Genomic DNA, 25,457 nt, shown 5'->3' on the forward strand with positions numbered 1-25,457 from the left:
TTTCAGAACTTGTATTCTTTTTATTTCAGAGTATTTAATGTATGTAGTGGCATGATTTAGTTCAAGCACCAATAAATTAATCATTTTATAAAAGCTAAACTAAAATGTTATGAAATGTGAGGTTTCAGAAACAAGGTATTTCACAGACACTTAAAGATGGAAATGATGACTGCTGAATATTTTCCACATTTAAAACAAAGTAAAACTTTGCTTTCAAATTAACATAGCCAAGTTACTTTAGACATTCAGAACTTAAGTTTAATTTTTAGTAGTCTAAAACATTAAATAATGCGAAACATTTTCAAACATAAAAGTAAAGTCCTTACTAAGTGCACAGCATGATCTATTTCTTCAGTAGTTACACCTGGTTTAATCATCCCAGCAGCAATGTCCAGGACTTCTCTAGCAAGCTGTAAAAGAGAAACCCTTATTACATTTCAGAAGAAAGGAAATAAAAACAGAAATCTGTACCTTCTGCCCTATCACAGATTTTGTGAAGATTCATAAAGTGCACCTCACCTAAAGGTTATAATCCTGCAGCTCCATCTTAAAACCATTTGTATTTCTAATGCCCATCAACACACGTGTGTGTAAATACATAAATAAAATTGGACTAGCTAGTAAATAGCTTAATAAGTAAGTCTGACTGATTTCTATGTGAAAATGCACATGTTAAGTAGTCTACACAATGATCAACTGGTAGAGACTAAGTCCTGTCATATTTCTGTAATGGGGAAGGAAAGGGAAGTAAAAGAATAGATGATTTCCTTCAAAGAATCACAGCACATAAGTGATGGAAACAAAATTTCTCCAGATTATCAAAGAAAATTAGTATCCAATCACTTTTAAGTACTGAATAAAAACTTTAAGGATCATTTCTAAATCAGCAATATCACCCTAGCCGGTTTGGTCAGTGGTTAGAGCATTGGCCTGCGGACTTAAGAGTCACGATCCTGGTGAAGGCAATGTATTTCAGGTTGCAGCCTTGATCCCCCAGCCCGTCTGGAGCGTGAGTGGGGGGCAACCAATCAATGTGTCTCTCTCACATCAATGTTTCTCTCTCTGTCTTTCCCCTTCCCTTCCACTCTCTCTAAAAATCAATGGGAAAAAATATCCTCAAGTGAGGATTAAATAAACAACAAACAAACAATAGCAATTCTTCCTTTTTTCTTTAGAAAAATGTGAACATGTGACTTCACTTAATAAGTATCAGCCTAAATGCTACACTGCATCAGTATTTCACAATAGGATCTTTAGCTGAACTTTAAGCCTTAAACTCTGCCCTAAGTTATAATGACTTGTGAAAATAAGATGACAAAATGTCACAAAAACTAGATTCTTTAAAAATATAAGGGATGGCCCTAACCGGTTTGGCTCAGTAGATAGAGCATCAGCCTGCGGACTCAAGGGTCCCAGGTTCGATTCCGGTCAAGGGCATGTACCTTGGTTGCAGGCACATCCCCGGTGGGGGGTGTGCAGGAGGCAGCTGATTGATATTTCTCTATCATCAATGTTTTTAACTCTCTATCCCTCCCCCTTCCTCTCTGTAAAAAATCAATAAAATATATTTTTAAAAAAATCAATAAGGGATAACAGAAATAGACTCTCAACTGAATATATACTTCCTGCCATATTAATTTTCAAATAGATTATTTAAGTAGATAACAGCTGTTGTACAGAACTATATACTAACAATCCTATCTAATAAAGAGCTAATATGCAAATGGTCATCACACCTCACACCATCACAATCCATCACCAGGAGGCTGCGTACGCAGTGGGCCGGAACTTGACGCTGCACGCATGGCACAGAGGCGGGTCCCGGTGGCTCCGCATGGTGAGGCCTGGGGGTCCCGCGGCTCCACGTGGCGTGGAGGCAGGACCCCGTCTCCGGCCGACCTCTTTGGGGCAATCCATCAAGGAGCCCCAAATGGGTGGGTGGGTCCTACATCTTTGGGTTGATCAATCATGGTGCTCCCTCACTCTGAGAGGCCACAGGCCAGGCTGGGGGACCCCCCCCTCCATGTGCATGAATTTCGTGCACCAGGCCTCTAGTAGTTTAATAAAAAGCAAGTACGGCTAGTCAAAGCCTTACTACAGAGCACATCCACCCTTTGTAATTCAGCAAGTCACTGCCTTCCTGTCTAGTAACTGCTGAAACGTGCTCTAACCCATGCGGTAAAAAACTCTTACCCTACATACGAGTCGCATCCCTTCTATATCTTCCGCTGAGAGTAATTTAATTTGAGAAGTACCCTTAAGAGCTTGTTCAGATTCAGACATTCCTGGAAAGGAAAATCAGTAAATAAAGCCAAATGAATGGGAAGATATAGTATTAGGCATAATTATCTCCCTGATGACATAATAATAGTCAAGTTTCACTATTTCACATAATGATATTTCATAATATAGGAGGATCCCGGTTGGATTTTTTTGAAAAAATATTTTCAGCATGAAAAAAAAATTTGCTAAGTAAACTGAAGGGCGAATTCTAAAGAAAAAATTTACAGATCTATGAGAATTCAGTCAATATGGAGTACTTATTACATGACAGGCAGTGTGCTAGTAAAGGTTAGTAAATTATTCACATTTGAATAGTACCACACAATTTACAAACTGCTTTCATGACCATCATCTAATAAGGAAACTATATACCAACAACTGATGAGTCAATTATACACATTTATTTTTTTTAATAGGAACCTAAGTCAGTGTTTTTCAAACTGCTGTTTGTGATCCATAAGGTAAATAAATGGAATAGAAAATAATAGATTATATCATATAGGATAGGGGTAAGTACTGCTATGAAATGTTTGTTAATTTACACACACACACACACGCCTATATACAGATCGTATTATAAAATCTATTTCTTACTTTGGGTTACAGTAAAAAGTATTAAAAAAATACTTGAAAAATATTGCCATAAGAATCTTCATTAATAAAATTACCTTAACTCAAATTATTCATATATTTAAAAATATTAGAGCCAGTATAATAATTATTTCAAAATCTGACAAAAAGAATATAACAAACCATAAACTAATATTTTTAAATAAATGTGGATAGCCCTGACTGGTTTGGCTCAGTGGAGAGAGCGTCGGCTTGTGGACTGAAGGGTCCCAGGTTCGATTCTGGCCAAGGGCATGTACCTGGGTTGCAGGCACATTTCCAGTAGGGGGTGTGCAGGAGGCAGCTGATCGATATTTCTCTCTCATCGATGTTCCTAACTCTCTATCCCTCTCTCTTCCTCTCTGTAAAAAATCAATAAAATATATTAAAAAAATAAATGCTTTATCAATAAAAAATAGTAATAATAATAAATGTGGATATAAAAATCCCAACTAAAATATCATTAAACACAATCCAAAATACATATAATACCCCATGACATAAGTGGAAAAACACATTAACAAATCTATTAATATAATTCCTCACAGACATAGATTAAGGAAGGAAAAATAAATGATCATCTAGAAAGATAATTCTGATAACATGGTCAGCATGACAAATATAAATCTCAAGCCAACAACCCATATCATGGAAGGCCCACTTCAGCACGACTATTTAACATTGTTCTGACAGTACTAGCAGGTATGTTAAACAAGAAAAAGAAATAAGACATATTAAATTAGAAAGAAAAGGACAAAATCTTTATCAATTTCAGATATGATTATATATAATCATATCCCTAAAATAAGGGGACACCTGGTGAATGACTAGAAATAATAATTTAGCAAGTTGGCAGATTGTAAATTAAATATATCAAAATCAATAGCTTGCCCATATACAAACAATGAGCTAGAAAAATATAGAAGATACTATTTATAAGAACAACTAAAAAAGATAAAATATCCAGAAATTAACTTGATACAAGACCTAATGAAGAAAGTTTTAAAACACCACTGAGATAGATAGACTTAAATAAAATAGAAAAACATACCCTGATCTTGGATAGGAAGACTCAATATTGTAAAGGTGTCAATTCTTCCAAAATTAGTCTATAAATTTAATACTATCCCAATAAAAAAATGGCAACAGGATATTTTGGGGACAAGCTAATTCCAAATTTCACATGGAAAAACAAACATGCAAGAATAGCCAGGAAAATTCTGAAAAAGAGGAAAGGTGGGGGCAACAAGGCCTACCAAATATTAAAACATTATATAGCTATAATAATTAAGAGTTTGGCAATGGCACATGATAAGACAAATGGGTTAATGAGACAGAATAGAATCCAAAAACAGACTCAAAGACTTGTGAGAATTTAATATAATTGTATAGGCAGCATTTTAAATCAGACCAAAAAGGGACTGATATTTTAAATAACTAATGGTGTGACAACCGGATATTTTTCAAGGGAAAAATAAAGTTACATTTGTATTTAATACCTAATACTAAATAAAAATGTTATCACACATAAAAAGAGTGAAGCCATAAAAATAGTGGAAGAAACAAAATGGGAAAATCTATATTAATAAAAGCATAATATGCTAATTAGACCGGACATCCTTCCAGATGAAGCTGGGACTACGAGGGAAGCCCAGGTCCCGGGTGCCAGAGGGAAGCTGGTGCTGGCAGCCGGGGGAAGGAAGGCCTACTCTTGTACAAATTTCTTGCATCGGGCCTCTAGTAATTTTATAATAATCTCTGAATCAAAAAAGTCTTCCTAAGTCATTAAGCTATAAACCTCTCAAAGAAAACACTGATAAATTTTATTACAGAAAAATGTTGAAAGTTTGCCATAAATGTAATGCTATAAACAAAGACAAAATGTTCAATTGGGAAAAACCTTTTATAGAAAACACATCAAAGGATTATTTTCCTTAGTAGAAAAAGAACACTTATAAATCAGTATGGAAAAAAACTAGTGACCTAATTGGAAAAGGGCTAAGATGAATAGACAGATGTATAAAAAGATGTTCAATCTTCTTCATAATTTAAAAATACAATTTAACACAAAATATCATCTTTCAGATTAGCACAATTCATATAGTTTGTAAACACTCTATGTTAGGGAAGATAAGGTAAAAAAGACTCCTATATGATTTTTAATAAAAATGACAACTGGCAAAATTGCTAAAATTTGTTATAGCTCTCAAAATAAAAAAAAAAATACATGTATTCCTTGATCTAGGTGTTTTACTTTAGGCAACTGATCTACAGAAATACTCTCACATGCAAGAATAGTTACTACAGTCAAACAAGTAAAAACCTGGAAATAATCTAAACATACATTAGTAGGAGGAGCCTGGTTTAATAAATTATGATGTATCCACATAATGAAATACTTGTCATTAAAAAGAATATTTATAAGATCTATTAAGAGAATAAAACAAGGTGAAAATAAAAAAGAATAAAGCATGGTGAAAAGGTGTATATAGTTTGGTCCTACTGTGTATAATTGGGGTGAGGGGCTAAAGTGCATATACATGTAAAAGATCTCTGGAGCCCTAGCTGGCTTGGTTCAGTGGATAGAGCGTCAGCCTGCGGACTGAAGGGTTCCGGGTTCAATTCCAGCCAAGGGCACATGCCTGGGTTTCGGGCTCGATCCCCAGTAGGGGGTGTGCAGGAGGCAGCCAATCAATGATTCTCTCTCATCATTGATGTTTTTCTCTCTCTCTCTCCTTCTCCCTTCCTCTCTGAAATCAATAAAGAAATATATTTTTTTAAAAAAAAGATCTCTGGAAAGTTTTGCAAGGAACTGTTAATAGTGATTCTACCTCTGGGGAGTAGGACTTACTTTTCACTATGTAACATTTTATCCTATCAGAATTTACCACGTCTATGTTGATTTTAAAACTACATTAAGCCCTGACTGGTTTGGCTCATGGATAGAGCATCAGCCTGCGGAGGGAAGGGTCCCAGGTTCGATTCCAGTCAAGGGCATGTACCTTGGTTGCAGGCACATCCCCAGTAGGGAGTGTGCAGGAGGCAGCTGATCGATGTTTCTCTCTCATCGATGTTTCTAAGTCTCTAACCCTCTCCCTTCCTCTCTGTAAAAAATCAGTAAAATATATTGGGGGAAAAAAACTACATTAAAAAATATTAAATAGCCCTAGTTGGTTTGGCTCAGTACAGCAAGTGTCATCCTGTGGACAAAGGGTCCCAGGTTCAATTCTGGTCAAGGGCACATGCTCCGGTTGTGGGCTTGATCCCCAGTGGGAGGGTGTGCAAGAGGCAGCCAATCAATGATTCTCTCTCATCATTGATATTTCTATCTCTCCCACCCTCTCCCTTCCTCCCTGAAATCAATAAAAGATATATATACATATATATATGTATGTATATATATATATATATATGTATGTATATATATATATATATATACATACATATATATATATATATATATATATATATATATATGTAAAATACAGCCTGGCTCGTGTGGCTCAATAGTTGAGCATCGACCCATGAACCAGGACAGGGCACATGCCTGGGTTACAGTATCGATCCCCAGCAGGAGGCAGCCGATCAATGATTCTCTCTCATCACTGATGTTTCTAATCTCTCTCTCCCTCTCCCTTCCTCTCTCTGAAATCAATAAGAAAAACTATTTTTAAAAAATATTAAACACAGAGTAATGAACTTATACATCCTCAAGAGCTATCTATCATTCAGACTATCTTTTCCTTCAATGTATCTGAAATAGTGAAGTTTAAGTTTTTAAATTATATTCATAAAAATGTAATATGGTTCGCCACTTCTTAGAGAACAAAGGCAACTTAACAGATTAAACCACAAGAAAATGAATATTCAACCATTTTTGACATGCAAAATCAGTAATTTCATATAATCCACTTAAGTTATGCCTACAGGCCCTACAATCAGAGACTGCTCCACTTGTGCTACAAATTACCTATCTTCTCTGGGTCTCTCACCATCATTATCTATAAAATGGAGAAGACAACAGAATCCACCCCAGAAGTAACACGTGAGAACTTAGCATAGTGCCTGACATATAGTTATGAACAAATATCACTTACCGAATCATCATCAATACTACTGTAATCATTGCCATTAATACTAGGTTCTATTACCTCTACAGACCAGTCCTTATTTAGGCATTCATTTGAGGCCTCCACAATCTGTTTTTATCTAAATAAGTTTTATTTAATTAAAGTATAGAACATGTTAAATCAAAATGGTTTTTTTAAATCTAGAATTCGATATAAAAACACAAAATTCAATATTATGTTGAATGTAGTCTTAACATCTAAACATTATTTTCAGAATTGGGTAGATTTCTTGGAAGAGTCTTTAATTTTCTCACATGTTCTAGTGTGTCTTAAAAAGCTATGTTTACATTTACTAGAAATCCAGCGCTAAAACAAAAACAAAAAAAAAACAAAAAAAAAAGAAATCCAGCACTGAAATATTTTCCAAAGAAAAGCACTCCTTTCTTTGCAGCGGTCATCAGGCTCACAAGCTGAAAACTGAGGAATCAGCATCGCAAAACTCACCTAAAGGATGATCAGCATAATCTGGTCTTTGAATATAACTTGGCACGGGCCTGGTTGGCATCTAAAAACATCGCAAAATATATGTTAGTTAAAACCAATTCAAATCTGAAAGCAATTATCACTATTAAAATTTACTAACAAAGGAAATAAAAGTGAGGAAAACACTAAAAAGTTCATTCATTTCATTTAAATGAAAAAAGTTTTCAATGACACCTTAATTATCACAATATATCTACTTCATGAAGATTAAGCTTCATTTTCCTAGTGCTAATGCCACTTAAATATCTTAAGAGGGGAGGGTGGCCAGGGCCATTAAGGATTTAACATCACAAGCAGACAACAAGGTGCCATTGTTGTTCCGAACAAGCTGGCAAACCATCAACAACAATAAATTATATCGCTAAGTAAATACACACCATTATGTTCATTATTATCTCTGGGAGCTAGGATTAAAAAGATGTTCTTATGTTGTTGATATTTGCCCCAAATTTTTAAAGATGTATTCTTTTTATTTAAAAAAAATCAGTAAAAAAAATTTAAATATCTGTGGATGACAAATAGATTTCAACTTAAATGGATTCCTATGTTAACGTGCTGAAGCCCATCTGACAAGAACATAGGAAGGAGTGGGAGTGGCAGGAAAGCCCTATCAAAATTAAGGTAGAAATATATCACGTTAAACAATTTTAGAAAGGTAGCAATATACACTACCACCACGCCAGCCAGAAAATATCTATTCTACCATTTTCTTTTTTAAGATTAAAGAAGTTTTAATCCTTTCACCTAAAAATTTTTTCTTCTTCCATAATAGCCAATTATCCCTATTAACTTCTAAATAATGTTCCATAAAAAGAGCTAGAATGTAAACTTAATCCTGATTATATAATTCATAATTGGAATACAACTTACAGGTATCATTTTTAGTAAACTGAAAATTGGCTTTAAGAACGTTAAGTGTTTATTACCTTATTTACTCACCAGTGGATAATGTGGTCGGAGTTTGCCCGTGTACCGATAACCTGCCCATGGGTCAGTGTTAATATCACCTTCTAGACTCCAGGAAGACAATTCCCGCTTTGCCTTTTCATCTTCTACGTGATAAATGGATGAGAGAAAAAGACAGAGAGGAAGAAATGCTTCAGTGTCAAACTACTGAGCAGCAGCATTCTTCACCTGTAACTTGTGTGAACACCACACCAAAGAATATACAGGTACAAAAGCCCAGCAAATTCCCGCCTTAGCCTGTATCATCAAAGCTATTGTTTTCTTGCTATATTTACAACCCTATGATACCTCAAGATCTGAGTGTCTTGTGAGAAAAAGCCTAAGCTAAACATATTGTAAGTTTTTATACATTATTGACTAGGAACAGCTCATAGTAGAATTCCTTTCCTCAAGCAATGCTAAATGTATACTCTCTACAAGATCAATTTATAGAAAGCCCATTTTGAAGTATAAAGTCTGAGCCAAGGCAATATTTCAAATTGCTTTAAAAAATTTATAAACATCATTTGCCTTTTCTCAGTATGGGGGTAACAGAAGAAATTAGAAAAAGGTAAAAAGATAAGGGGAGGGAATAATCAGTAGAAAATTACTGAAACCTCAGTAGAAAAATTTAAGAATCACATGCACACACCCCTTACCAGGTTAAAGTTATTAATATATAATGTTGCATTTAGTGAAATGTACCTAAGACTCATTTCCACACAGTACAGACCAGCCCCTCTATGGTATCTCACATCAGCAAACTGACTATACCTCCATCTACAATGTAAACACACACACACACACACACACACACACACACACACACACACACACTAAATAGACCTTGAATAGCAGGAATTAAATCCCTCAGAGTGTCAACCTACATACCTCCCAAGGCACACCCTTCTTTTCTTGATTACTGCCATGCTATCACAAGTTTTGAAAGTCAGGCTTTAGATAATTTTAGAAGTGTATGAGAAAAATAAAACACCCCCTTTACAAAATATATTTAAAGTACAAAATGGGGAAGAAAAGATGAAATCATACCATATTAAGCTAATGAGGAATGGTGAAATTGATGAAGTTGGTCAAAAGATACAAAATTCTAGTTATAAGAAATATATTCTAGAGATGGAATGTACAGCATGGTGACTAAAGTCAACAAAAATATAATCCAGTCAAATTTCCTCATTTTACAGATGAGGAAACTGGGTAAGGGGAGGTTCCAGTAGCCAATCCATTCACATTACTCTGGAAGATAATACAATGATAATATTACATATAAAGTAAAGAAACAGAAAAGAATGAGAATGGAAAAACAAAAGAAAAGCTCTACTGTGCTACTGAATTTTAAATATCTTTCTCACGTAAGGAATTGAAGAAAGCCACGGTGAATGTTAATGTCAATAGGAAAACTATCTCTCACCCCAGGACAAAACTGGACTGCATTCACTGCCTCAGGGTCAAACATTACAGAAATACTTAGAGATGCAGGCCCACTGACGCCTGCTTCAGCTATGAAGAGCATCAAGTGCTTTTGTCTGGAATAACAATTTCCACCTGAAACCTAGGGCAGACTAACAAGATGCAGGCTTTTGTTTTAACATACTCCTGTGGAGGCAGCAAGGAAAAAGAAAGATATAAAATCTTTCCAAGCTTCCAGCTGATCTGCATTCCAAGTTTTCCACAATCTTTTTCCAAAAGAGAATTGAAAGCAGACCTCAAACAAATAATACATATAAACAAAAGATTCCTAGATGAGATTGAAATCTGGCAAGTTCTTTTCGAATAATTTACTTAGGAAAATGTACACTTCAAAAGTCAGTTTATTTACATTTTAGGGTCAGTCTGAGCTGAGGCCTAGGTGCCAGCTAGACACATAATGGACACCTAATTCAGCTGAATTGGACTTGGGATTGGCAACAAAATTGCAAACTAACTCGTCTTTTTCAAAAAGCTATGAAAGCACAGGACAGTGTAAATAATACCTGAAAGCTGAGTCTCAAACACACATCTGGATGAAACAGGACCAGGTAAGAGGACCTGTTCTGTCCACAGTCTGGTTCAAAGTACATCACATCCAGGCTTTAGTCTTTAAAAGGTTCTGTGCAGGCTGCCTCCTCTGGTCAGCTGACACAACATGACTGCCTCTACCTAAGCTTTGCATAAGACAGGATCATCTGATCACAATTCTGACTCAGTTCTTCGAGAAATGACTATTAAGTAGCTGTGCAGCACTTACTATGCACTGTACATATGCTAAGCATTTTACATGGATTTATTTAATCCTCACAACAGACAAAATTTCAGCATTTTGAAGGTGAGGCTCAAAATAATGTATGCTTGCAAGTCTTTGGTGGAATCAATTCTGAAACATTACATAAAACCTTCACTCTGCAATCCAAAAATCAAGCACTCTAGTTTTGAGGGTAGAGGTGTGATTATTTAGATTTGGTTTGTTGTTGTTTTTTTAAAGGAATTTTTACAGCATTTTTTGGGCTACTCAAAAGACATCTATCAAATGCTTTCACCTCTTACTTTAAAAAATGGGAGATAAGCACATTGAATAAATCAGTGATACATAAAAAGAATATCCTAATATATAAAAAGCCAGGGGCTGTCATGACTGGAACAACCGGACGGATAACTGAACAGCAGGCTGCATGGGCTGACCAGGCCGGCAGGGATTGGGGACAGTTGGGGGGTGACCAGGCCGGCAGGGGGGTAAGTTAGGGGTGATCAGGCAGGCAGGCAAGTGAGCACTTAGGAGTCAGCAGTCCTGGATTATGAGAGGGATGTCCTGGATTGGAGAGGGTGCAGGCTGGGCTGAGGGGACCCCTCCTCCCGCCGCCGCCCCCCCCCCCCCCCGCTTGCACGAATTTTGTGCACCGGGCCTCTAGTAGAATAAGAGAGTATTAACCGGGCCTCTAGTAGAATAAGAGAGTATTAAGATGTGAAACGCTACTATGTCCACCCTGGCAGGAGATACGGCATAGGAAATATGCACCCAAGCTTGAGCACTGTGTGCCTTTAAGGGCTTTGTAATCTAACTGGTCCTTACTATCACACACAAAAAATAAGGCCTGGGCCTAGCTGGTTTGCTCAGTGGATAGAGTGCTGGCCTGCAGACTGTAGGGTCCCAGGTTCGATTCCAATCAAGGGCACATGCCTGGCTGCGGGCTTGATCCCCAGTAGGGGGTGTGCAGGAGGCAGTTGATCAATGATTGTCTCTCATCATTGATGTTCCTATCTCCCTCTCCCTCTCTCTTCCTCTCTGAAATCAATAAAAATATATTTTCAAAAATAAATAAAAAAATATTTTTTTAAAAAGTCCTGTCCTTGAATCATTTATTTAATTCACACTTGAAATTTTCCTAAGGCCTGATTAGCTTCTGCAATCAAGAGAACCCCAGGTCCATATGGTTTCACTGGTGAATTCTACTAAACATTTAAGGGAGAAACAACACCAATTTGACATAATCTTTTCCAGAAAACAGAAGAGGAGGAAACACTTTGCATTTTATTGGAAATAAAATTACTCTAATGCCAAAACCAATCAAAGATATTAAAAGCAAATTACAGAAATATCCCACATGAGCAAACATATAAATCAGGCATCCTTAATTAGAGATCAGTACACACTACACCTTAAAAAAAAAAAAGGAAAAAGGTCTAAGCATGTCATCTCATGACATGACCTACTTGATATCTTATCCCACTATTGTTTCTTGGAATAAGTTGCTATGTTTTATGATGCCCTGTTCCTTCCTAACCCAATATTCTTTCCCCCTAATTCCTTTCCCAATAATCTGCTTAGTTCCAACAAGGACCCTTCCCCAGACATTCCCTGCTCTAAGTAGTGTAGTTGGGATCAATTTGTTAGGGAGAAGATACAGGGCTAGCCAGCTGAGGGTTGTCTCTATCCAACACAGCTCAAAGGGATCAAGAATATTAGACTCACCACTGAAGAAAATCATCCCAAAAGATCCAAGAGGGCATCACACTAAACACTGTGGTACGAGTAAAACCCAAATGGCCTCAGTTCAATTCAGTTAATAATTATGTTATTTTCACTCTGGGCACATCAGTGGTTCAATTCTCTTGTAAGATAGGTTTTAATGAAATAATTCACCCTTGGAAATCCAGGATTGAAGAAAGAGGCCCATTTCAGTTAGTTAACAAATGCCTGGGGTAGAGACTCATTCTAAGCTCTTTTACTAACATACTGTTTCACCTCAACTCTTCACTCACCTATGCTTTAACCTCCTGATTATAAAATATTAATAACTGCCTTAAAGAGCTCTAAAATACCAAACACATTAGAAATACAGCATTTTATCTATGAGTGAATAAAACTAAATGGCATTACTTAAAATCAATCTCTGTATTTGATTTGAGGTAACAAATTCTGCCTTTTATGCTTTGAGAAAGTCATTTATTCACAATCAGCTTTCCTCCTCTCTAACCACATTTCCTCCCACAACAGTCTAACATTTCCATTAAATGTAGACTTCACTTTGCACAAGCACAGAAAATATCTTTTTAAACTGTTGATATAAAACAATCTACCAAACTTTATTAAATCAACAAATTCCTAAAAAAAAAATACACACACACACACATACATACAAAGAGATAAAATACAAAAATACCAAGGTCAGTAAGCTGAAACAAAACCCTTATATGAAGGACCATGTGCTGTCTGGCAAGCGTTCATCTATCAGGATAGCAATGCCATAAGAACAGAAACCCCCTGCCAATTTTCAGGTAATTGTGATGGGTTGTCTGTCTTAAGCCAGCCACACTAATGACATGAATTTACAAGATGAATGGCCAGAGCAGGAAAGGCCATTTCAATCAGAGACACATCGCGGTGGTGACAGCAATAGCTAAAGCAATAGCCAATAGTTTCACTTTGTGGTGTCACACAAAATAACTTCAAAAGAGCAAATTAAACATCAGACTGGAAGTAATAACATTACATGACCAAAAAACCTAAAGTAATAGACTTTTGAGTAGAAAAGCCATCAAAATTCAAACTAAACAAAACCAAGAGATCAGGCTAAATGAAGCCAGATAGCTCATGTGTCCCAGGCCACAATAAGCAAACATTTCTAGCAAAGGAAAGACGGTGCTAAAAGATTAGACCTTCTCAGGTATTGCTCAAGCAAGATCTGTCTATCCCAGCAACCATTCATGTTTTCATGTCACATGTCATACAATAATATCAACAAAGATATTACTCAGCCACATTTTTTACATGATAACACATCATAAAGAATAAATAATACGTTCAAATTCTAGCTTTTGAATTACACTTAGAATATTCAAATATGCACTTTCTGAATATTCAAACATACACTTTCAAAACTGGAAGAATTCTTATCTTTTGCAAAAAAGCCACTTCGAAGACATACGGTGTAGAGATGTGTGATTTCACTTACTTGCTTTCTTATGTAGTAACTTGTGAGTAGCCCAACTTCCTTTAAAACATTCCTAAAAGAGCAAACATGAAAATTAGTGTCAGGCCTTCCTTAATTAGAAACATCTTTTTTTTAAATATATTTTATTGATTTTTTACAGAGAAGAAGGGAGAGGGATAGAGAGTTAGAAACATCAATGAGAGAGATCAATCAGTTGCCTCCTGCACGCCCCCCCAGTGGGGATGTGCCCGCAACCAAGATACATGCCCTTGACGGAAGTCGAACCTGGGACCCTTCAGTCCGCAGGGCAACGCTCTATCCACTGAGCCAAACCAGTTCGGCAATTAGAAACATCTTAAGGAACATTGTACATAAGAAAGGGTTATTGGAAATTTCATTTACAAAAAAGAAATCTTTGACTTCACTGAATATTGAGAAAAGCTTAAAAAATGATATCTGCTTAAAAATTTATTTCAAAAAGCAACCTAAACTGTAAATTACTTCAAATAAGCAAGAAACATTAGTCTATATTGTAAATAGTAGTCACAGTTACATTTTGAAGTATTTTAAAATAATTTAGGGACATAATCATAAGACAATTAATCATAAGACAAGGAAAATGTTGCATTATTTATAGAGGTTTGATTTTCAGTCGTACCCACTTTGTTAACGATGTGCTGACAGCCCTACTAGACTGAACTCCGTGAAGGAAGGGATCATGTTGAGCTTGCCAACATGTCCCCAGAGCTAAGCAGAGAGCCTAGCACATGGTAGTACTAGCTGGTTGGAGAAATAGATGAATGACTAGAAAGACTAAGCTTTTCACTTAGGAAAATAGGTTCACATAACGTATTTCAGACACCAGCAAGAATTACTGAACTGGAAAAACGAGTTCAAGTAATAAATTGAATTAAAAATAACGAACTCAAGCAATAAATTAGAAAAATGATTCAATCGTATATATTACTTATGCTTTGGTTTTTAGAGTCTCTCTTTCAAAGAATTTAAAATACAGCAGTCACCCTTATTAGTTTCACTTTCCGTTACCTGCAGTCAGTTGCAGCTCAAAAATATTAAATGAAAAATTCCAGAAATAAACCATTTTATTTTTAAATATGTTTTTAGGGATTTCAGAAAGAGTGGGAGAGGGAGGGAGAGAGAGATAGAAACATCAAAGATGAGAGAGAATAACCAATTGGTTGCCTCCTGCCGCTCCACACTGGGGATCAAGCCCGCAACCCGGGCATGTGCCCTGACCAGGAATCGAACTGTGACTTCCTGGTTCATAGGTTGATGTTCAACCACTGAGCCACTCCAGCCAGGCCAATTTGTACATTTTAAAGTGTGCTCCATTCTGAGTAGCGTGCTGAAATCTTGCGCAGTCCCACCCCAGACATGAATCATAGCCGCACTGAATATATACACTGCCCGCCTGTTAATGACTTAGTAGCTGTCTCAGTTGTCAGACTGACTCACAGTATTGCAGTGCTTGTGTCAAGTAACCCTTATTTTACTTACTGGTAATAATGGCCCCAAAGCACAAGAGTGATGGTGGCAATCTGGATATGCCAAAGAGAATCCATAAACTTTATCATGGGTCTATATGTATAGGAAAAAACGTAGTATAGGGTTCAGTACTACCCGCAGTTTTAGGCATTTACTGGAGATCATATGGGGGAGGGGGGCGCGACTACTGTAAATCATTACAAATATTAAGAAAATCCACAACTTCCTACAAATGTTTTAATCTTTGCAAACATAAAAGAGTAAGGCATGGATAAGAGAAAAGGTAAGAAAAAATATAAAATAAAACACCCCTAGAACTACGTAGTAATCACACTACATTACACCAGTGATGCTAGGCAACTCTCCCTAGAGGTCTACCCAAGGGCCTGAGGGCCTCCAGGGCCAGGATCTTCACTATTTCCCCTTTGCTCTCCTTGTATCCTCACAGCCTGCAGCAGCTAAGCCAAGAAAACCCAGGTCCTACCTAGTTCTCCTACCATAACATCAATATACTTCAAGTGTATAAAAAGGTATCCACAGCATCCTTAGATTTATTTTTATTTTTTTGAAGCTAAAACTGAGTTCAGTCTTTTGGAGAGAATGGAGACCTGGTGGGCAGAATAGTGCACCAAAGATGTCCATATGCTAATCCTCAAAACCTGTGACTGTGTTAGGTTACAACTATGGTAAAGGGGAATTGAAGCTGCTAATCAGCAGACCTTGGGATGGGGAGGTTATCTTTTTATCTAAATGGGCCCAATGTAATCACAAGAGTCCTTAAAAAGGCAGAAGAGCCCTAACCGGTTTGGCTCAGTGATAGAGCGTCAGCCTGCAGACTGAAAGGTCCCAGGTTCGATTCCGGCCAGGGGCATGTACCTTGGTTGCGGGCACATCCCCGGTGGGAGGTGTGCAGGAAGCAGCTGGTCGATGTTTCTCTCTCATCAATGTTTCTAACTCTCTATCCCTCTCCCTTCCTTTCTGTGAAAACTCAATAAAATATATATATTTTTTAAAAAGGCAGAAGAGGGAGGGAGAAGGAGTCAGGAAGATGTAACGATAGAAGCAGGGCAGGGAGAGATAATTACATTATTGGCTTTGAAGATGGAGTGGGGGACCATGAGCCAAGGAATACAGGCAGCCTCTGTAATAACTGAAAAGGGCAAATAACAGTCTCCCCAGAGCCTCTAGACAGCGGTTCTCAACTTGTGGGTCTCGACCCCTTTGGCGGTCGAACGACCCTTTCACAGGGGTTGCCTAAGACCATCCTGCATATCAGATATTTACATTACGATTCATAACCCTAGCAACATTACAGTTATGAAGTAGCAACGAAAATAATTTTATGGTTGGGTCACAACATGAGGAACTGTATTTAAAGGTCCAGAAGGTTGAGAACCACTGCTCTAGAAAGGAATGCCAACCTGCCGACACCTGATTTTAGCCCTAAGACCTCTGTCACACGTCTGACCTACAAAACTGTAAGATAAGTCTGTTGCTTAAAGCCATAAAATTTGTGATAATTTGTTATAACAGTTACAGGAGGGAAAATGAGTTATTCCTATTTGTTGTCAAACGGCAAAAAGATCAAGAAATTAGTAGGAAAACATATATTTATGTTTTGAAAAGTCCCAAGAACTAAGTGATTTCTTCAGTATTACCACACCTACTACAGGATAGGAAAGGAAAAGTCAATTTTAACCTATAATATGAAGACAGCCATAATAATAACTATAAAGTTACTGTTTACTGAATAGGTGCAGTATAGGCCTATATCTCATTTCATCCTCACAAGAACCCTGCAAGGCAGATGACATTATCCCCGCTCTACAACCGACAGCACCGAAGCACCAATATGCAATAATTTGTCTATCACATAACAGAACCATACCTGGCAGAAATAAGACTCAAACCCAGCATTATCTCACTAAAGGTGATAGTTTCTCACTGCTTTACGAAGTGTGGGTGGGGGTTATGGGTGTGTGTGTATTCAATTCAAAGCATAATTTAGCACTAAACTTAGAACCAGAAAACATGGGTGTGATTAAGCTCTACAACTGTAAGCTCTAAAATTTTACCTCTAAATCTAGAAAATGATATTATTAACCATTCTCATGGATCCTCAGTTGCCTCATCTATAAAGTGGAGTTGATATCTCCAGGAGCAGAAAATGGAGATTAGAGGAGATGATGTAAATAACCTATATGAAAGTAGTTAACAAGTGTCTATCCTACAGCAAGTATCAATGCAAACAACATCCCGGTGCTTATCACTATGCCTGGAACTGAACAGGTTTCCTCAATATAGGTTGGAGAATGAACTGTGTAATGTGATCACATACACAAGAGCCTTCTAGTTGTAGGTGGAAATGTAAACTCTTTTCATTACCTACTAGGACAGGCTGCAAGCTGCCTACTCCATAGCCATTCTCCCTTTGCCTTAACACCAACAGAATCCTGCTAGTGGAGGTGTAATGTCCCAGCTAAAAACATTCCCAGCTTCCTTAATGATGCGGTGGCCATGTGATCTAGTCTGGCCAACAAAATGTAAGCCTCGCTGTTGGGTAGGACTTCTGGAAAGCTTCTTAGAAAACCAACATGTATTTTCTATTCTTTGCCCTTTCCTGCTTCTAACAGGGAGATGCTGCCTGAGGTGAAGCAGCAGTCCTGAGGCCACAAAGCCACAAGCAGACCCCAAGCGGCCTGGATCTCTAGTGACTTTGGGCAGGGACTGGAGTGATGCAGTAGAACAGTGATGGCGAACCTATGACACATGTGTCAGAGGTGACACGCGAACTCATTTTTTTGGTTGATTTTTCTTTGTTAAATGGCATTTAAATATATAAAATAAATATCAAAAATATAAATCTTTGTTTTACTATGGTTGCAAATATCAAAAAATTTCTATATGTGACACGGCACCAGAGTTAAGTTTGGGTTTTTCAAAATGCTGACACGCCGAGCTCAAAAGGTTCGCCATCACTGCAGTAGAACCTCTGGAGGGAGCATAGCCCTGCTGCCACCTTGATTTACGTTCAATGAAACTAATTTTGGACTTTTGGCCTCCAGGACTGAGAGAGGATAAATTTGTTGTTTTAATCCACTCAGTTTGTGGTGATTTGTTACAGCAGCCGCAGGAAGCTGATACAGTAGCTGACCAGTCATCAGGGCAGAGCAGAGGAATGAATGCAATTACTAACTACACTGCAACAGGATGAAAGACTAATTACAGCCTTTCTGAAGTTTCTTCAACTTACATGTACTTATTTATGGAGTCAACTCCCAATTATTCATGATAATTTATAAATGGGGTAAGCAAAGGCAGATGAGTTATTTTAAGAAACTTAACTTTAGCCAGCAATTTCAACTTCTTCTCTTCCTCCCTGTCCAAGCTATTCTTCATCACAGATATGACTGGCAAAGGGGCGGGGCAGATTGGAGTTTCATCTGTTTTTCCTTCTTCCTGGCAAAGATGTTTATGGCAGTTAAGACTGTCAGTGAGAAAAAGATCAGGGGTGGGGAAGAAAAGAAGTGAAAGGAAAAGCTCAAAGTAGGCCCTAGAACCCCATTTTAAAGTCATCCAGGCCCAGAGGCAAAGTCCCACCACTGCAGAATGTTGGGTGCGCCACTACTTTTCTTCACTTCCAGGTCTTAATGCTAATGTTTCCTTAACACCAGACAAACTGTCTGCATACTAACTATACTTGTGCAATTCCCCATTCATTTTCATTATGCAAGCTTAGAACAGATCAACTGAATGCCTGCCCAATGAGAACTATATATGGCTAAAGTGGGATACACATCTCCTAGGTACCGATATAGCCAATATTGTAGCACTACTATTATTTTCTTCCCTGAAAAATGAAGGACAGATTCTTGGCTGGGCACATAAACCCCCTTATCCAAAGTCCTAAACTACTCCAATTGTTAGATAAGCATTAGCAAAGTTTATACCCTCAGCCTGGCAATGCCTTTTCCTGCCATCCTGAAATTCTATCCTATATAATAAAAGGGTAATATGCAAACTGACCCTAGGAACGACCAGTCACTATGATGCGCACTGACCACCATGGGGCAGACGCTCAACACAGGAGCTGCCCCCTGGTGGTCAGTGCGATCCCACAGGGGGAGCTCCGCTCAGCCACAAGCCGGGCTGACAGCTGTGAGCGCAGCGGCTGTGGCAGGAGCCTCTGCCGCCTCCTCGGCAGTGCTAAGGATGTCCGAAGGGGAGCGAGCCTAAGCTGTCAGTTGGACATCCCCCGAGGGCTCCCGGACTGCCAGAGGGATGTCTTGACTACCAGCTTAGGCCCGATCCCCCGGGAAACAGGCCTAAACTATCAGTTGGACATCCCCCTAGGGGTCCCAGACTACGAGAGCTCGCAGGCTGGGCTGAGGGACCCCCTCGAGTGCACGAATTTTCGTGCACTGGCCTCTAGTTAGAATATGAAGAAACAAAAGGACATTAAAAAAAAATGAAAACAATCTGTAAGAACAATGTATAAGTGAGTTCTATATTGGGTTAACACAAATGACCTTTTAGATATTCTTCAGCTCCGCAAGCCTATAATTCCAGTTTTATAAGTAACTAGAGGCCCAGTGCACAAAATTCGTGCACTCAGGGTTGGGGGGGGGTCCCTCAGTCTGGACTGTGAGAGGGCACAGGCCAGGCCGAGGGACCCCACCGGTGCCGGGGAGGGATGTGGGAAGTTGGCCAGCCAGGGAGGGACCGCGGGAGGCCTCCAGGAAATGTCTGGCCTGTCTCGCTCAGTCCTGATCGGCCAGACCCCAGCAGCAAGCTAACCTACCAGTCAGAGCATTTGTCCCCTGGTGGTCAGTGCATCATAGCAACTGGTCAACCAGTCAACTGTCTGCTCCCTGGTGGTCAGTGCACGTCATAGCGAGCGATTGAGCAGCCTTAGCATGTCATTAGCATATTACACTTTGATTGGTTGAATGGACAACTGGACACTTAGCATATTAGGCTTTTATTATATAGGATTATAAAAGAGATTACAAGTTCTTAGAAATGTTTAAATGACAGTAGAAATGAATGTCTCAAAAGAAAGATAAAGATAGAAAAATCTCCCCCAAACGGTGAGGAAAAAAGTTAAAAAAAAAAAAAAAGAGAGAGGCCGAAACCGGTTTGGCTCAGTGGATAGAGCGTCGGCCTGCGGACTGAAAGGTCCCGGGTTCGATTCCGGTCAAGGGCATGTACCTTGGTTGCGGGCACACCCCCAGTAGGGGATGTGCAGGAGGCAGCTGGTCGATGTTTCTCTCTCATCGATGTTTCTAACTCTCTATCCCTCTTTCTTCCATTCTGTAAAAAATTAATAAAATATATTTTAAAAAAAAAAAAAAAGAGAGAGAGATGGGGCCCTGGCCAGGTAGCTCTGTTGATAGAGCATCATCTTAATAAGCCAAGGTTGTGGGTTCGATCCCCAGTCAGGGCACATATGAGAATCAACTAATGAATGCATAAGTAAGTGGAACAACAAATTGATGTCTCTCTCTCTCTCTGTGTCTCTCCCTTTTCCTCTCTCTCTAAAATCAATAAATAACAATTAAAAAAAGAGACGGTATTTTGAAACAGAGGATTAAAACAACAAGTCTGATATTTAAATAAACAAGTTTCAGAAAGAAAATGGAGAGGAGAGGCCAAAGAAATAACAAAGTTTTCCATAACTGAAAGGAGTTTCCAAATGGAAAAGGCCATTTACGGATGAAAATCAATTTGCCCAAGGCATACAATGTGAAATTTCATACCAGGTGTAAGGGAAAATCCAATAAGCTTACAGAGAAATGGCAGGGAAAAATATTGAAAATGTTATGAATCCCAGTGGCATGAGGCTTTCAACAGCACTGGAAAATAAAAGAAAATGGATCCATAACATAAAAATTCTGAGAAAATCATTTCCAAACTGGAATTGTATACCTAGCCAAACTGAAAATTGAGTGTCAGGGCATAGCAAGAAATTTTCAGATATAGAGAATCTCAAGTTTACTTCCCATATAATCTTTCTCAGGAAGCTACTGGAGGAAATCCTATATAATAAAAGGATAATATGCAAATTGACCCTAACAGCAGAACGACTGGGAATGACTGGTCACTGTGACACACACTGACCACCAGGGGGCAGACGCTCAATGCAGGAACTGCCCCCCAGTGGTCAGTGCGCTCCCACAGGGGGAGCTCTGCTCAGCCACAAGCCAGGCTGATGGCTGCCAGCACAGCGGTGATGGCGGGAGCCTCTCCCGCCTCCTCAGCAGCGCTAAGGATGTCTGACTGCAGCTTAGGCCTGCTTCCTGCTGGCAAGTGGACATCCCCCGAGGGCTCTTGGGCTGCCAGAGGGATGTCTGACTGCCAGCTTAGGCTCGATCCCCCCGGGAAGCGTGCCTCAACCAGCAGGTAGATATCCCCTGATGGGTCCCAGACTGCGAGAGGGCACAGGCCAGGCTGAGGGACCCCCGAGTGCACAAAGTTTTGTGCACTGGGCCTCTAGTCTACACTAATAAAAGAGAAAAATGGTAATTGGCGTACGACCGCTACCCTTCCGATTGGCTAATCAGCGTATCCTTATGCAAATTAACTGTCAGCCAAGATGGTGGCTGGCAGCCAGGCAGCTGGAAGCGAACGTGAGGTTTGCTTGCTCCAGTGACTGCAGATTCCAACGTTCCCCGCCTGACTTGCCGGACTCTGAGCTGGCAGTTTGAAACATTCTAACAAATATAGCCGGCTGGGATCTCAGAGCTGGAGTTATACATTGTTTCGATTATAGAACGGCAAACAAACCAGCAGCGGAAGCCTCAGAGCTAGAGCCAGAGCTAAAGCTGGCCCAGAAGAAAAAGAAAAAAGAAAAAAAGGAGCGGTTGGGAGCTTCAGTCAAAACCCCTAGCCTGAAAGCAGTCCTCAGCCCCTCACCCAGACTGGCCAGGTACCCCAGTGGGGACCCCCACCCTGAAGGGTGTGTGACCAGCTGCAAACAGCCATCATCCCCTCATCCAGGCTGGCCAGGCACCCCAGTGGGGACCCCCACCCTGATCCAGGACACCCTTCAGGGCAAACCAGCCAGCCCCCAGGCCTCTATCCTATATAGTAAAAGGGTAATATGCCTCCCAGCACCGGGATCAGCGGAGCCGAGAGGTCTCCTGGCACCAGATCAGCGTGACAGGGGGCAGCGTCCAAACCCCCTGATCGCCCTGCAGCTCTGTGTGTGACAGGGTGTGGCGTCCCAACCCCCTGATCGGCCCTGCTCTGTGTGTGACAGGGGGTGGTGCCCCAACCCCCCCCCCCCCCCCACGGGCCCTGCTCTGTGTGTGATGGGGTAGAGCCATAACCTCCCCATCGGCCCTGCCCTGAGTGTGACAGTGGGGGCGCCCCAACCCCCTGATTGGCCCTGCTCTGTGGGTGACAGGGGGCGGTGTCCTAACTCCCCTATCGGCCCTACTCTGTGCGTGACAGGGGGATGCTCCCCAACCCCCTGATGGGCCCTGCTCTGTGCGTGACAGGGGGGAGCTCCCCAACCCCCTAATGGGCCCTGCTCTGTGCGTGATGAGGGGGGGGCAGTGCCCCAACCCCCTGATGGGCCCTGCTCTGTGAGTGACAGGGGGCAGCGCCCCAACCCCCTGATTGGCCCTGCTCTGTGAGTGACAGGGGGCAGCGCCCCAACCCCCTGATTGGCCCTGCTCTGTGCATCACAGGGGGTGGCGCCGCAACCTCCCCATTGAACTTGCCTTGAGTGTGACAGGGGGCGGTGCCCCAACCCCCCAATCAGCCCTACCCTGAGCGTGACTGAGGGTGGCATCGCAACCTCCCAATCCGCCCTGCTCTGTGCATGACAGGGGGCGGCGCCCCAACTCCCCAATCAGCCCTGCTCTGAGCCCGACCAGGGGCTGCACCTAGGGATTGGGCTTGCCCTCTGCCACTCAGGAGCAGGCCTAAGCCAGCAGGTCATTATCTCCCGAGGGGTACCAGACTGCGAGAGGGCACAGGCCGGGCTGAGGGACCCCCTCTTCCCCCCCGAGTGCACAAATTTTTGTGCACCGGGCCTCTAGTATTATATAAAACACTAGAGGCCCAGTGCACAAATTCGTGCACCAGTGGGGTCCCTCAGCTTGGCCTGCGGGATTGGGCCAAAACTGGCTCTCCAACATCCCCTTAGAGGTCCCAGGTTGCGAGAGGGCACAGGCCAAGCCGAGGGACCCCACCCATGAACGATCTGGGCCAGGGAGGGACACGGGAGGTTGGCTAGCTGGGGAGGGACCGTGGGAGGGCTCCAGAGCATGTCCGGCCCATCTCACTCAGTCCTGATTGGGCAGACCAGCAGCAAGCTAACCTACTGGTTGGAGCGTCTGCACCCTGGTGGTCAGTGCACGTCATAGTGACTGGTTGACGGTCAACTGTCTGCACCCTGGTGGTCAGTGCACATTATAGCTAGTGGTTGAGCAGCCTTAGCATATCATTAGCATATTATGCTTTGATTGGTTGAATAGACAACCAGACACTTAGCATATTATGCTATTATTATATAGGATGAGAATAAACCAAGAAAGAGGAAGATGTGATACCGACAAGACAACAGAGAAGTCAAGGGTATCTCGAGGATGATGCTTGAAGAGAGATGTAAGGATGACTACTATGAAGCAAGCCCAGGGAGCAAGAAGTTCTGACTACAGGAGGTCAGAGGGTTCCAAGAGAGACATTTCCAAGATAAAATTGATTAAATGTCAAATGCATTTAAAAGTACTAAAATGAGTTCTAAACAATTGTGGAAGAGTTGGGGGATGAATTAGTAAGTGACCAAAGGAAACTATTAAAAGAAGGGGCCCAGCCCTCATGGCTCAGTGGTTATGGGTCGACCTATGAACCAGAAGATCATGGTTCGTTTTCCAGTCAGGGCACATGCCTGGGTTGTGGGCTAGATCCCCAGTGTGGGGTGTGCAGCAGGTAGCCCATCAATGAATGATTCTCTCTCATCACTAATGGTTCTCTCTCTTTCTCCCTCTCCCTTCCTCTCTGAAATCAAGAAAAATATTTTTTTAAAAGGGAGGATGGAATTTATAAGTTAGAAGCATTTAACCAGGTATGTGAAATAATTTTACCAATCAACTAAAATAAAAAATAAAATAAAAAAACATTTTAATGAATGTTTTTGTAACATTTGTGCCTCTATGATGTTGATAGTAAACATAAACCCAATTAAGAAACATTTAGAGCCGAGGCCGGTTTGGCTAAGTGGATGGAGCGTCGGCCTGCGGACTGGGGGGTCCCGGGTTCAATTCCGGTCAAGGGCATGTACCTGGGTTGCGGGCGCGTCCCCAGTGGGGGATGTGCAGGGGGCAGCTGATTGATGTTTCTCTCTCATCGATGTTTCTAACTCTCTGTCTCTCTCCCTTTCTCTCTGTGGAAAATCAATAAAATATATTTTTTTAAAAAAAGAAACATTTAGATTACCTTATTGTGAATTAAGATTCAATATAACGTAAAATATTTTAAAATATATATACCCACTGCTAAAGAAACCCCTTTAAAGAAGTTTATAATATGAATGAATTAGTATCTTTAAAAAATCAATAAGTAATTTTAAAAGGAAAACACAGAATTTTCAACTAGAAGAAATTTACAGTTTTATAGATGAAATTTGTGAAGTAGCCAATTTTCCACTCAACAGCAACTCTATTCTGCTGTTAGAGATCTTATATGATAATCAACAATTTTTAAATGCTATTATATTAATATAACCCATAGATAATGTTCTTTAAAGTGAATTTTATGTTCTACAGACAGTGTAATAATTTTAAACGAATGCTTGCTCATGGCCATATATAATACTGTATATGTCCAGATATCTAAATGCAATTTGAGACTGAAAAGTGAACATCTTTAATGTTTAATGATACCATGTAGGTTAAGTATCCATTTTACTGTATCATTTCCTGCAGTGTGATACTTAACTTTAGATCACTGTATCCTTTGAGAATCGTGGGAAAGCAATCATTCCCTTTCAAAGAAAAATAAAATATCCATGTATGAATAAGCATGTGCATGCAATTCTATTTATTCATTTATTCATACAAACATG

At 40.1% G+C, this 25,457-nt stretch overlaps 1 protein-coding gene across 1 annotated transcript in view; it reads right to left on the reverse strand.

The window, feature by feature from the left end:
- Positions 1-25,457, reverse strand: part of METAP1 (methionyl aminopeptidase 1) — a 68,001-nt gene that overhangs the window by 17,036 nt on the left and 25,508 nt on the right. The window contains exons 2-6 of the mRNA XM_070392376.1: positions 13,898-13,949; positions 8,445-8,557; positions 7,467-7,527; positions 2,194-2,285; positions 327-410 (exon numbers count right to left, since the gene is read on the reverse strand). Coding sequence (XP_070248477.1) covers positions 327-410; positions 2,194-2,285; positions 7,467-7,527; positions 8,445-8,557; positions 13,898-13,949 — 402 coding nt within the window. The remainder of the gene's footprint in view (positions 1-326; positions 411-2,193; positions 2,286-7,466; positions 7,528-8,444; positions 8,558-13,897; positions 13,950-25,457) is intronic.

This window comes from Myotis yumanensis, unplaced genomic scaffold (assembly GCF_028538775.1).
Source record: "Myotis yumanensis isolate MYYU_CA2020_CCGP unplaced genomic scaffold, mMyoYum1.0.hap1 SCAF_1, whole genome shotgun sequence".
Taxonomy (NCBI): Eukaryota; Metazoa; Chordata; class Mammalia; order Chiroptera; family Vespertilionidae; genus Myotis; species Myotis yumanensis.